This window comes from Lynx canadensis, chromosome D2 (genome assembly GCF_007474595.2).
Source record: "Lynx canadensis isolate LIC74 chromosome D2, mLynCan4.pri.v2, whole genome shotgun sequence".
In the NCBI taxonomy this organism is placed as follows: Eukaryota; Metazoa; Chordata; class Mammalia; order Carnivora; family Felidae; genus Lynx; species Lynx canadensis.
In genome coordinates this window covers 35,288,808-35,303,307 of record NC_044313.2, presented here as the reverse complement: position 1 = coordinate 35,303,307, position 14,500 = coordinate 35,288,808, and the positions used below count along the sequence as shown (strand labels likewise).

Genomic DNA, 14,500 nt, shown 5'->3' with positions numbered 1-14,500 from the left:
TGGTCGATGTCTCTGAATTTATGGTGACTATGGACATTTCTTTTAGAACAGACATTTCTTGCAATGTTTTTAATTTTCTTTTTATGCCTAGAAGCAGTCGTTGATTTTTTAAAAATTAATATACTTTAACTGAAGGCCCCAAATCATTCTTGTGTGTTCTATTTCTTGTTAACATGATTCTACAACTTTGTATTAAGTATAGTCTCATGCAAATATCAAAACAATTAATGTTACAAATTATTGACTGTTCTGCTACCATTTCATTGTCTAAAGAAAATGTCATTGGCTTTTAGAAATTGAGGCTTAAAAGACATAGTTTTAAAAATATGTTGTATCTCTTTTAGAGCAGGAAGCATTTGGTCACCTATATTATCCTTAAAAAGTTATTTAACTTTTTCCTTTTAGGATCCAACTCTGAAAAAGATGGGATGCACCATACAGTCACCAAGCACCGAGGTATAATTACACTCTACAGGCATCAGAAAGCTGCTTTTGCTATCACAAGTAGGCGAGGTCCTACCCCCAAAGCAGTAAAAGCTCAAATAGCTGATCTTCCTGCAGGAAGTAGTGGAAACATCCTTGTTGAACTTGATGAGGTAAATAGGTGTTTTGTTTTTGACCACTCTGATTTTTAAACAGATATCTTACAGATTGAGAGCTAAATTGTCATATGAGCCTCCAGTATTGTATTTTTATATTTTTCAAAGTGAAAGAACTGGAATTAATAATCTTTCATAGTAGTTTCACAACATGATCCAGAAAAACTGCAAGCTTCTTTACAAATTTCTGTTGATACTTAATTTATAAGTGTCAAATAATTATTGCCTGCTTGACTTTTAGTCAGCCTGGAATTTACAGTGTGTGATGTGAGGTAGGGATCTAAATTTATTTTTCCACATGAACAGCCAGTTATCACATTATTGACTTCTTCTCTCCCTGATTTATAATGGCACCTTTGTTGTAGCTCATGCTTCATGTATGTGAATATCTATTTGGCTTTCTTTTCTGTTTGGTCTACTTGTTCTACGGTATTATCTTCTTTAAAGATAACTTAAAAAGTGTTTGGTTTTTGAAATTTTTGCAGTTCCATTATTAACAGTGAAATGAATGTTCTAGGTAGCTCTTTAGGTTGCATGACCTAGAAACTTACCTGAGTTCAGCAATAAATTATCAAGGCTAAAAGACATGTGTTTAATATATTTCTGTAACATATAGACCTATTTTAAGTTTCCTTTTTAAATTAAAATCTTATTACCTGTATTTGTTTTAAAATCTTCTATCAGTGATTTTTCACCTATTCTATTCATTACATAATTTTAATAAAAAATTTACTGTGACTTTGATATTTATATCTCTATGGCTTGCATAGTTCTTCCTTTAGTTAAAAATAATTGTAAAAATATATGCCTCTTTTGGGGGAGGCAGGGTTTTTTTTTTTTTGTATTATATTGAAATTATTGCTGAGTAAGAGGCAACTAATCTTGTGATTAGATAAAACAGATGCTCTTATAGGATCCCTTAAGTGAATATAAATATAAGGACAGATCATCTTCTCTCCTTATCTTCTAACCGCTAAGTTTCTTTGGGAAGGGAGAAGAACTAAAGAACATGTCACTTAGGACTATCTCTAGAAACAGCACATATTCTTTATTTCCAGCTCCAAAGAATTATTTTACTTTGGATATAAAACTCTAGTTTGGGGTTTTATGTTCGTGTAAATTTAATTGTTGAAAGGTGTTTATAGTGATAAATATGTTTATAATGATAAATATGTTTAGTTGCTTAATTGGTTAAATTCTCTTAATAGAATTTCAAATGCATTATAGTTTTTTCCAAAATTCTCTTTTCAACTAACATTTCATATTAGGCCCAGAAGCCTTACCTGGTTCAGCGGAGAGGAGCTGAATTTGCCTTGACAACTATAGTGAAGCATTTTGGTGGTGAAATGGCAGTGAAGTTGCCACATCTCTGGGATGCTATGGTTGGACCATTGAGGAATATAATCAACATAAATAATTTTGGTGTGTACGTTTTTCTGAGTTGGACTTTGTAAAATTATTTGCAAGGTGATACACACTTAAGTCAATATATTTTAATAGATGGAAAGTCCCTCTTGGAAAAGGGAGATGGTCCTGCCCAAGAATTGGTGAATTCTCTGCAAGTTTTTGAAACCGCAGCAGCATCAATGGATTCTGAGCTTCATCCCTTGGTAACTAACTACTGCAAGTGTAGTTTTTTTCTAATAAAACAAATGGTTTTATTAAAAAGTCTTAAGGCTTAAAAAATGTAACTTTGATGTCATCCCTAGTAATTGCATTTTCTTTTATGTGTTATAACTAGATTCCTTCTTTATTGACAGCACATTTCTTTTTTTTTTTATATGAAATTTATTGTCAAATTAGTTTCCGTACAACACCCAGTGCTCATCCCAAAAGATTCCCTCTTCAATGCCCATCACCCACTCTTCCCTCCCTCCCACCCCCCATCAACCCTCAGTTTGTTCTCAGTTTTTAAGAGTCTCTTATGCTTTGGCTCTCTTTCCCACTCTAACCTCTTTTTTTTTTTCTTTTTTTTCCTTCTCCTCACCCATGGGTTTCTGTTAAGTTTCTCAGGATCCACATAAGAGGACAGCACATTTCTTAAGGGCTTCGAGTCAGAGCTGGGTGCACAGACGTTAAAGAAAACCCACTTTGGGAGCTTTGAATATAGAGCAGTGGAAATAGGGCTCTGATGACACAGAAGCCAGGTGTAAACAGAAAGGAAGTTATGGCCCTATTAATTTATGCCATGTTAATAATATAACTCTAATTAACAGGTGATAAAAATTCTAAGTATAAAGGTAGATGGAAGTTATGTGCCTGAGATAAAGCTAGTCAGTGGCAAAGAAAGAACACTGGTTTGTAGACTATTGTATATTAAAATGAATATTTCTTACAAAAAAAAATTGTGGCAGGAGAAAAATAGAATAGAGAATTAAATATCTGTTTTTTCCATAGAAGAAAACCGTATTCTTTCCATGTAACTGCAGTGGGAAGCTCTGCAGTATATAGCATTGTTAAGTGCGCTAGCTCCTGTTCTTTATTCATGTTAACAGAAAAGGGAGAATCTAGGAGAGAGAGAAGAACGAATCTTTTCTATTTGTATAGTAATGAACTTCTGTCTTTTTCATGTTAAATTTTGTTGATTTATCATTAGTAGAGAAGGGCAGAATCTGTATGCTCTCACCCTTCTGTGATCAGCTTAACAGTCATCAGAGCTGTAAGGCTAGTCTTTTGAGCCTGTACCTGGCTCTTAATCAACATAAATCCTGGTGTTCCATGCAGTAGGCTTTCATTAATGAGATATGTCATGCTACTGTGATCATAATGCCTGTGGTAAGCCAGGAAGTTAAAGTGGAAAGTACTTACCAAAGGATGGTGCCTAGAACGAGTTCAGGATCACTCAACTCAGTGAATAGGAAGTACGTATTTAGGGGTGCCAGGCTAGCTCAGTTGGTAGAGCATGTGACTCTTGATCTCAGGGTCATGAGTTCAAGCCCCATATTGGGCATGAAGCTTACTTAAAACAAACAAAAAAGTAAGTACTTAAACCTAAGCCAGAGCTACCAAATTGGGAGGGGACTGGTGATGTGTGGTATCATTTCCCCTCCCAAGGGGAGAATCTTAGTGCCTTTTGATGTGAACCCTGCTGCCTTAAGGGAAGAAAATGAAGAGTGAAGTTCTGCACCTTTTCTTTTTTTAGAGAGAGGGAGAGCAAGTGCGAGCGGGGGAGAGAGGCAGAGGGAGAGGGAAAGAGAATCTTTTTTTTTTTTTTTTAATGTTTATTTTTGAGAAAGAGAGAGAGTGTGAGTGGGAGAGGGACAGAGAGAGAGAGGGAGATAGGATCTGAAGCAGGCTCCATGCTGACAGCAGAGAGCCCCATGTGGGGTTCGAACTCATGAACCGTGAGATCATGACCTGAGGTGGAGTCAGACGCTCAACTGACTGAGCCACCCAGACGCCCCCTGCACCTGTCTTTTAAGAAGAGTTTTAATATATTAATTTAGATTTAGATTAATTTTTTATTGAAGATGTTTTGACAATAATGTTTGAGGTAATTGGAGATACTCTTGGATTTAGAGCCATTTAGAATATTGAGAACCTCTAAGTATGGGCTATTATAGGTATATTTTAAACACCCCCTAATGAATATTCTGATTGTCTTAAACTTTTTGTTTTTAGTTGGTACAGCATTTGCCTCATCTTTATATGTGCCTTCAATACCCCAGCACTGCAGTGAGGCACATGGCTGCTCGTTGTGTAGGCGTTATGAGCAAAATAGCTACCATGGAAACCATGAATATTTTTTTGGAGAAGGTTCTTCCATGGCTGGGGGCAATTGATGACAATATCAAACAAGAGGGTGCAATTGAAGCACTTGCATGTATCCTTTTTTAATTTGACAAATGTTAGAAATTATATTCATTTTATTTAAGGATGACTGAAATAAAATTGACTTACTAAAGTATGTTCATAAATAACCTGTGTTGTTCCCAAAAGAAAACTGCTTTGTTACATTTCATATGAAAGTATCTTTATATTATAAATACATTACAAATATATTTACATTTTATTATGAAAATTTTCACACAGAATGTTTGAAGAGTTACTATTTTAAGAGATCTTTTTAATAGGCAAAAATAATTGTATATACTTATGAAACATATTTCTAGTAACCGATCTATTGGTTTATAATTATTGTCTTATTAATACTGATTAGGTACTGTGTATGTAGTCTATATATTATAACTATGTTTTCAAAGTTCATTATGTGGGTGGAAAATGACTACTAAATAACTAGAAATATATAAGCAAGCTTTTTGCTATTGGTACAGCATCCATTGATGTTCTTTAACTCGAAGTATCTGAAAGATATTTCTAAGAGCAAGAAAGATGGATGGAGATCAAATCAATAGAAACTCTGGTTCAGAAATGCTGAAGATTGCAGGAGGACTGAACTTACTGGGCCCTGCTATGTCCAGTTATGATTGTCAAGATCCTGGTGGGAAATTTGGAATTAATCTTTGAGTGACATTGAATTGTGCTACCTTGCTGGCAATGTAACTCACTTTATTTTGGTGTTGGAATTTTAGAAACTTGAAAGAATTTTTCTATGAGAAAAACCTGATTGAAACCTCTAGCATTTCTCAGATGATAAACAATTTTATAGTCCTAAGAGAAAGTTAAATGATGTTTACAAAAGAGCAACAGTGTACAAATGCTGTTATAATTGAATCAGGGATCTTGAGGGAGTCTATTCCCTCATGATATAGATGAGAAAGTGAGGAAGCATGTTACAAGTTACAGTCTTGGTGTATCAGCTTGAAAATAATTACCTCAGAACAGCTTGAAAATTTCCTTAATAACTTATTCAGGTGTAATGGAACAGCTGGATGTTGGTATTGTTCCGTATATTGTCCTTTTAGTTGTGCCTGTGTTGGGAAGAATGAGTGATCAGACAGACAGTGTAAGATTCATGGCTACACAGTGCTTTGCAACACTAATTAGACTCATGCCACTTGAGGTAAGTTGAAGATACTCAGTTTATGGACTTCATGTTTTCTATATTTTCATTTGTAATAATTGTAACTCTCTTAAAACAGTGTCAGGTTAAAAACAGACCTCTGGAGTATGTTCACATTACAAGCATTAAAAGTTTTTTACCTTAATGGGTATTTTTTTAACACAGGGTTTTAAGTAAAACTGTGGTTTCTAAAAGAATGTTTACTCATTGATGCAATTCTAGAAATAGAATTGTTCCTAAGTATCCCTGGTAACAGCTAGGTAAAGATTCTGTGCTGAAGTTTACATGAAAGGTAAATTGAGAGATGATAACTGAAAGCTTAAAAAGCAAGTGAAGTCTCTGTGGGGGTGTGGAGAAAGCAGATTAGAAGGTCGGTTGGAGAATTTTGGAGTATACTCCTAGGCTGGAAATAATATATATAGCCAAGGCAGGAAAAAGAAGTGACTTGAAAGAAGGGAAGGGGCAAGACCTTGTTGCCAAGCTGCTTAAAACATTTTGGTGGGATTTTTATAATTGAGGGAATAAGTAGATACATAGTTCATCCATGTTGTAGTATGTATCACTACTTCTGTTTTATGGTCAAATAGTATTCCGTTGTATGGATATACCATGCTTTGTTTATCTGTTCACCAGTTGATGGCAGTTGATGGACTTTTGGATTATTAACCATCTTTTGACTTTTTTTTAATTTTTTAATGTTTATTTATTTTGAGAGAGAGAGAGAGAGAACGAACGAACGAGAACAGGGAGGGGCAGAGAGAGAGGGAGACACAGAATCCGAAGCAAGTTCCAGGCTCTGAGCTGTTAGCACAGAGTCCCATGCAGGGCTCGGACCCACGAACCACGAGATCATGATCTGAGCCAAAGTCAGACACTTAACCGACTGAGCCACCCAGGCGCCTCCATCTTTTGACTATTACAAGTAAAGTTAACTGAACATGCACTTGCAAGTTGTTGTGTGGGTATATACTTTTGTTTATTTTTATAAATTATTTTAAATGTTTTGTTATTTTGAGAGAGAGAGACAAAGTACTTAAGTTGGGGGCGGGACAGGGAGAAAGAGAATTCCAAGCAGGCTCTGTACTGTCAGTGCAAAGCTTGACGTGGGGCTTGATCTCATAAGAGATCATGACCTGAGCTGGGGTCAAGAGTTGTGTGCTTAACCAGCTCAGACACCCAGGCGCCCATTTTAAATGTTTATTTATTTATTTTGACAGAGTGAGAGCATGCGCACATGTGAGTGGAGGAGGGGTAGAGAGAGAGGGAGAGAGAGAATCTGAAGCAGGCCCTGGGCTCCGTCTCACTAACCATGAGATCATGACCTGAGCCAAAATCAAGATTCAGATGCTTAACTGACCGAGCCACCCAGGTGCACCTATATGTTTTAGTTTTTTTGAGCAGATATCTAAAAATGGGATTACTAGGGTCATATGATACTGAAATTCTTAAGAAATTGCCAGACTGTTTTTCCAGAGTAACTGTACCATTTTGTGTTCCTACCAGCGAAGTATGAGCATAAGTTGGGTAACCTCTGTGAAAAAAGTTTGGCTATATCTGCTGAAGTTGAAGATTCCCATCCAATAACCAGCAAATTCATCCCAGATATATAGCCTAGAGAAATTCATACACATGTACCAAGACATAGCTTTAAGAATATTTATCATAATATTATTTATAGTAGTCTAAGACCACTCAAATGTTCATCATCAGTGGAGTAGATATGTTAACTGGATGGTGATGGTGATGATGATACTGCAAAAGAATGAACAAAGTAAAGGCACAACAGTACTAATCTTTAACATAAGATTCCATTTTTATGAAGTTCAAAAATAAGTAAAAGTACATGGGATGCATACTTAGGTGGTAATGGTATGAAGAAAAGAAAGAGGTTGCCATGAAAGTTAGTAAAGTGATTTTAGATTTTAGATTTCCCTTTAGTAAAGGGAAAGGAGAGTTGGTTATCACTGGGAGGGAACATATGGGGTCTTCTAGGATTATGGCAGGGCTATTTTTATTGATCTGGTAATGGTTATAAAGTTGTTTATTTATAAAACTGTACATTTATTTATATATTTGTCTATATGAATAGTTTATCCCACAATAAAAAGTATTAAAATAAGTACCATGACCAAAAAAATGAAATACTACACTATTATATTGAAAGACACAAGTCATTTCCAGAATAGTTTCCATTTTTGCTTCCTAGGTCTTACTCATATTTTTTAATTCTTGGACCTTGCATCATCTTATTTGTAATCTAAATTGTTAGTCCCCTTGGCCCTTTTCCATTTTGGAATCAGTGAGTGATAGGAAACCACCATGTGTTCTTTGAGCAAAGGAGTAGATGATGAACAAATGTTTTAGGAACATTAATCTAACAGCTGAAAGCAATTTAATAGCTGTTAGGAAATCAGTTTAATAGCTGTTTATGGATTAGAATGGAAGTGACCCAAAACACAGCCCAATCCACTGTGAGGAGATAGTCAGTTGTTTTTAAGGGGATACTAACAATATTTGATAATCAGATTGGCAAAGAAAAGAGACTCTGACCATTAGAGGTTGAGAAAAGATTAGTCAAACTCTCTTTGATGTGATCTGTATTATGCTCTCACCATGATAGAAAAATAGGAATCAGGGGTGCCTGGCTGGCTTAGTTGGTACAGCATATGACTCTTGATCTCAGGGTTGTAAATTCAAGCCCCATCTTGAATGTAGAGATTACTTAAAAGTAAAGCCTTTAAAAAATAAAACAGGACCAGATATATCCTCCCACCATAAGTAGAAGACTAGACAAAATGAATCAAACAGTGGTTTTCGATACTGAAGAGCAGGCAACACAGGATAGAAATCATGAGAGAAAAGAAACAAATGAAGTGCCCTAGCTTACTGCCTAAAGTAAGTTTCCAGGCCATCGGACAGGGAAGTGAAACCTAAACAGAACCTCACAGTTTCACCAATTTGAGTAGTCAAGAGTTCAGAGTGTAGGTAGGACAAGATTGCTAGAATTTGCAAGCACCCAAGAAGTAGTTGCAGAGAAGAAGCTCCAGATGTCCACACCAGGGCTGAGTATTCATCTGGGCATATGTGTGAGAATGTATGTTTGAGACTGGGAGAAAAAATGATTGAAAGGAGTAGGTGGAACAATTCCCAGAGCTCACACATGGTCAGGAATAATTTGTGTTTCCACAAAACTGAATTAGAAGACTTCCTCCCATTTAGAGCATTAAGCATAATTCTTAGAAGTATATTGCCCAAATAGTGAGGTCAAACTAGCCCTTGACAGAAGGCTGATTCGTATCTACCTTAACAAAGCTTAAAAATAAGCCCTAAAAGGAGGATCAAATTGATTTCAAGTAACTTTAAACCACATCCCAGAAAATAACTCTAAAATACTAAAACCAAAGAAGGGGTACCTGGGTGGCTCAGTTGATTGAGTTTTGGACTTCAGCTCAGGTCATGATCTTGCGGTTTGTGAGTTCGAACCCTGCATCATGCACAGAGTCTGTTTTGAATCCTCTGTCCCTCCCCCACTTGTGTGTGCATGCTCTCTCAAAAATAAATAAAATATTTAAAAAAAACCCAAAACACCAAGAAATCCAGCACCCAACAACATAAATGATGTTTAGCACCCACCAAAAAATGGCCAGGTATGAAAATATATCCAATAACCAGCAGAAAAGTCAGTCAGTAGAAACAGACCCTGAAATGGCCCAGATAATAGAATTAGTAGATAAGGATATTAAAATACATTCTATATGTTCAAGAAGGTAGAGGAAAGCATAAATATAGTGAGTAAAGTGGAAGAAGGAAGAACAAACCAAATTGAACTTCTTGAGATGAAAAATACAATTACAAATAAAAACACACTGGTTGGGATTAATGGGAGAATGGATGCTACAAAAGAAAAGATTACTGAGTTTGAAGATGTAGCAATAGAAACAAGAATATCATGCAAGTATATTCCTGTTCTGCACTGTCTTGATTTCCTCTATTACATCTTCACAGGAAGAACATGTACTTTTCTGAAATATATACTGAGAAGGATTCAAGTAATTTTGACAGAAGCTCTGATTCCTTGCACTGTTAGTAACTGTTGGTGATTTAATAGGAATTGGAATGAGGAATATATACATAGGAAGAGTTCCTGGCACTGAATAATATTTATGACTTCCCAGCTTAGAGTTTCATTGTTAGGAAATGTATCTACTTATATGGCCTTATGGCTGGTTGTCATTAAAAATTCCATGAAGATAGATGTTTGACAATTTTGTAAAGCATTTGTGCTTACAAAATGAGAGGCCTCATTTTGATGACCATCATTATACTATTAGATGTTCTAAAGTGTTAGATTCTATTTTATTAGATACAGTTGTTAATTCCTAAACTTTCTGAAAATATAACAGGTAGTCATTTTTAAGACTCAGTGTGCATACCTCATTCCTCCGATATATTTCTCATGTGATGTGGAATATATATTTTAAATGACCTTTTTTTAAATGTTTATTTTTGAGACAAAGAGAGCATGAGCGGGGGAGGGGCAGAGAGAGAAAGGGACAGAGGATCCAAAGCAAGCTCCACACTGATAGCAGCAAGCGCAACATAGGGATTGAACTCACGAATTATGAGATTGTGACCTAAGCCAAAGTCGGCTGCTCAGTTGAGCCACCTAGGCACCCCTATATTTTAATTGACCTTAATTGATACTCTTTTTCCAGAATTTTACATTTCTTAACTTAAGATATGCCATATGGCAGTAGTTCTCAAGCTTTTTGGTCTGAGTGTCTCATTACATTCTTTTTTTTTTAATATATATTTTTTATTTTTTTATTTAAAAAATTTTTTTTATATATTTTTAGCTTTTTTAATTTTTTAATATGAAATTTTTAAAATATATTTTTATAATCTTTATTTTTGAGAGGGGGGGAGAGAGAGAGTGCTAGTGGGGGAGGAACAGAGCAGAGGGAGACACAAAATCCAAAGCAGGCTCCAGGCTCTCAGCTGTCAGCACAGAGCCTGATGTGGGGCTTGAATTCACAAACCGCAAGATCATGACCTGAGCTGAAGTCAGATGCTTAACTGACTGAGCCACCCAGGTGCTCCTCATTATATTCTTAAAACTTGAAAACCCTAGAGCTTCTATCATATTTTCTGTAATAGAAATTAAAACTAAGAAATGTAAAAAAGATTCATTATTTCATTTAATAAACCCATTAGATGTTGCCATAAATAACATCTTTAAATGAAAAATAACTTTTTTTCTAAAAAATAAGTTAGTGAGAAAAGTGACATTGTTTGGCATGTTTGCACATCTCTTTTATGCCTGGTCTAATAGTAGATAGCTGGATTGTTATATTTACTTAGGCATTCAGGCTCTTGCAACATGTTTCTTGGGCTGAGGTATATGAAGAAAGTCAAGCCTCATAGAGATAGGTAGTTGGAAAAGTGAGCAGTATTTTGACAGCTTTTTAAATAATTGTGGACATTCTTTTATCTGATAACATACCAAAACTCAAAAAGAGAAAGGTTATTACATTTATGTGCAGTGTGGAATCTAAAAATCCTATCACTGAATATAAAATCTCTCTACATTCAGATTTATTGGTTTATGAATAGAACTTATACCCATACATGTTTTTTAACATCAGCATTGGTCACTTGGAAAATACTGATTCAATGAGTTATGTAAATCTTTTAAAGGTTGATAATATTTTGTCATAAATTAGCAAAAAATCAGATTCATTAGATCACTAACAGAAAATTCTTCTTAAGTATTGGAAAGCTTATACTTAAGCTCAAGCTCACAGTGCTATTTCTCTTGGAAGATTGAATTTTATCATTGGCAACAAGTTTATGTCAGTTGTTTTCTTCAAAGAAAACAAATTTATATTTAAGAAAATGTCGGCCAGACAGCCAAGTCAGAATAACAATTTGTCAGTCCATTCAAGTAAAATGTTGTTCTGTGAAAAATGGCTCACTCAGGTCACAATGTAAACAATCTCATAAGTGCTTTTTTCTCAACATAATTATATTCTGATATACAACAAAAGTGCTTTATGTGTAGTTCGCATTTGTTTTTTGCACAGAATGTTAAAAAGATGTGCATTCAAGGGTTAAGGTCTAATAAAGTTATTTTTACTACTTTAAGGACATTGTTTTTTTAATGTTTAATTTTGGGAGAGAGGAAAAACTCAAGCGGGGAGGGGCAGAATGAGGAGGACAGAGGATCCGAAGGGGTCTCTGCACTGACAGCCGTGAGGCTGATGGGGGCTCGAACTCACAAACTATGAGATCATGACCTTGAGCCAAAGTTGGACATTCACGTGACGCACTACCCAGGTGCCCCTACTGCTTTAATAAGGACATTCTTAACTGAAATTGGCTTTTAAAAAAATGCTGATACATGGCTGTAACACAGTGACTACTGGTACATTTAGTGATGTTGCCTTGATTCTTTTTGAGGCATAAGCAGTTTTGCCCACCATTACTTTTGGAGCCTCAGTGCAAATGTCAGCCAAGTGAAAAAAGCAAACAATGTCTTTCCTTTATTATGAAATGGTTTTGACCTCAGTGATCCTTTGAAAAAATCTTGGGTATCCTGATGGGTCTGCAGACTACATTTTGAGAACTGATACCCTAAGGCATCATAACACTGAAATTGAGAAGCTCCTGTAACAGCCTTTTATTTAAAATAAGTTATACAATCTTGTTTGCCTCTTTATCAAGTAATGCCTGGTGTGGGGAACATAAGTTGTAGGTGTATTGTTTAAAATACCTCATGTGCTTATTTAGTAGTCTGATAACACTTTTAATACTTGTCAAATTTAAACTCTATTTGTTGTCCAGTCTTTAAAATTATTTATTATTACTTATTACTATTATTTTAACTATTACTATTTCTGAATTATTTTTCTCTGTATTTACATTTTGATAAGATTTGCAGTTATTTCATAATCTGAGTATGAACAAATTAACTGTGGTAAATAGTTTTAATACACTTTAAAAAATCACTTCAGGCAGGCATTCCAGACCCTCCAAATATGTCAGAAGAACTAATCCAATTGAAAGCCAAGGAACGACACTTTTTGGAGCAGTTATTAGATGGGAAAAAATTAGAAAATTACAAAATACCAGTACCAATTAATGCTGAACTCAGAAAATATCAGCAGGTAAAGTTTTATACTTAAATAATGAATAGTGACTATTCCTTTCAATGTACCCTGAAGAGTTTTTAAAATTTTATTTAGTAAACTCTTGTGTTTAGTGTCTTTTACCCGTTTATTACTCCTTTGCCTATAAAAACACGGATTTTTGGTCTGTGCAAATGTGTTTTATAAGAAAAAAATTTTTATGATCTGTTCACATTTATAATTTTCCTCTTTCTCCTAACCTTTCAGGATGGTGTGAACTGGTTAGCATTTCTTAATAAGTATAAACTTCATGGAATTCTGTGTGATGACATGGGTTTAGGAAAAACTTTACAGTCCATCTGCATTCTAGCGGGAGATCACTGTCACCGGTAATTTAAAATGTTATTTTTTTGGAAAAGGGGTTTTAGATGCTGAGAAATGTAAAAACCAAACAAACAAACAAACACTGGTTAATTTATTGTGTTTTATTGTTGTAAAGGGCCCAAGAATATGCAAGATCAAAATTGGCAGAATGTATGCCACTTCCTTCCTTGGTGGTTTGTCCACCAACATTAACAGGTCACTGGGTGGATGAAGTAGGTAAATTTTGCTCCAAAGAATATCTCAATCCATTACACTATACTGGACCTCCTACTGAAAGAATAAGGTAAGAACTCTACAACAAAAATATTTAATCTTCTGTTTTGAGAATCACTTTAGAAGAATACAATTTATTAAAAATGACTTCTAGTTAGTCTTTTTGGTTGTCAGAACCTCAACTTATTTAAGAAAGATGAGTGTATGTTATAAAGATAAAATCAGTGAGATACTTCAGAGTTTAGAGACTTTAGCCATTGTTAACAGTCAATTGGATTTTCTAAGTATTGGACCTAGGAACCAAAGCCATTCTCTATGCCCTTCTTGGGAGCCTTGTAATCACAGCATCTCTTTCTCTAAGAGCTCCCTCATCCCCAAAATGCTTTTGCTCCATAAGGGCTGCTCTGACTGTCCTGAGACCATAGCAATGTTAGAGTTCAATTAGCTTTACCTTTTCTCTCTTAAACTGGTACATCCCTTATGTTCCTAAATACAATTTTTTAAAAAATGTTTATTTTTGACAGAGAGAGCACAATTGGAGGAGGGGCAGAGAGAGAGAGGGAGACACAGAATCTGAAGCAGGCTCCAGCCATGAGCTGTCAGCACAGAGCCTGACGTGGGTCTCAAACTCATGAACCATGAGATCTGACCTGAGCCAAAGTTGGACGCTTAACCGACTGAGCCACCCAGGCGCCCCCCTAATACAAATTTTGAAGAGCAGAATTTCCATTGATCTCAGTTTACCTTTTTGTGTGTGTGCAAATTTTTATTTACATTCTAGTTACTTAACAGTGTAATATTGGCTTCAGGAGCGGAATTTAGTGATTTATCAGTTACATATAACACCCAGTGCTGTCATAACAAGTGCCTTCCTTAATATCCATCACCCATTTAGCACATCCCCCACCCACATCCCTCCAGCAACTCTGTTTTCAATCTTTAAGAGTCTCTTATGGTTTGCTTCCCTCTCTTTTTTTTTGTTCCCCCTTCCCATGTGTTCATCTGTTTGTTTCTTAAATTCCACATGTGAATGAAATCATGTATTTTTCTCTGACTTATTTTGCTTAGCATAATACATTCTAGCTACATCCATGTCATTGAAAACGGCAAGATTTCATTCTTTTTGATGGCTCAGTAATATTCCATTGTATGTATACACCACATCTTCTTTATCCATTCATCAATTGATGGATACTTGGGCTCTCCCCATCATT

The 14,500-nt window shown here is 35.4% G+C and overlaps 1 protein-coding gene across 1 annotated transcript in view; it reads left to right on the top strand.

Moving 5' to 3' along the window:
• The window catches only part of BTAF1 (B-TFIID TATA-box binding protein associated factor 1), a 120,385-nt gene that overhangs the window by 78,282 nt on the left and 27,603 nt on the right, over nt 1-14,500 (top strand). The window contains exons 21-28 of the mRNA XM_030334413.1: nt 406-596; nt 1,868-2,021; nt 2,100-2,209; nt 4,221-4,422; nt 5,414-5,562; nt 12,576-12,728; nt 12,957-13,078; nt 13,189-13,356. Of these exons, the coding sequence (XP_030190273.1) occupies nt 406-596; nt 1,868-2,021; nt 2,100-2,209; nt 4,221-4,422; nt 5,414-5,562; nt 12,576-12,728; nt 12,957-13,078; nt 13,189-13,356 (1,249 nt within the window). The remainder of the gene's footprint in view (nt 1-405; nt 597-1,867; nt 2,022-2,099; nt 2,210-4,220; nt 4,423-5,413; nt 5,563-12,575; nt 12,729-12,956; nt 13,079-13,188; nt 13,357-14,500) is intronic.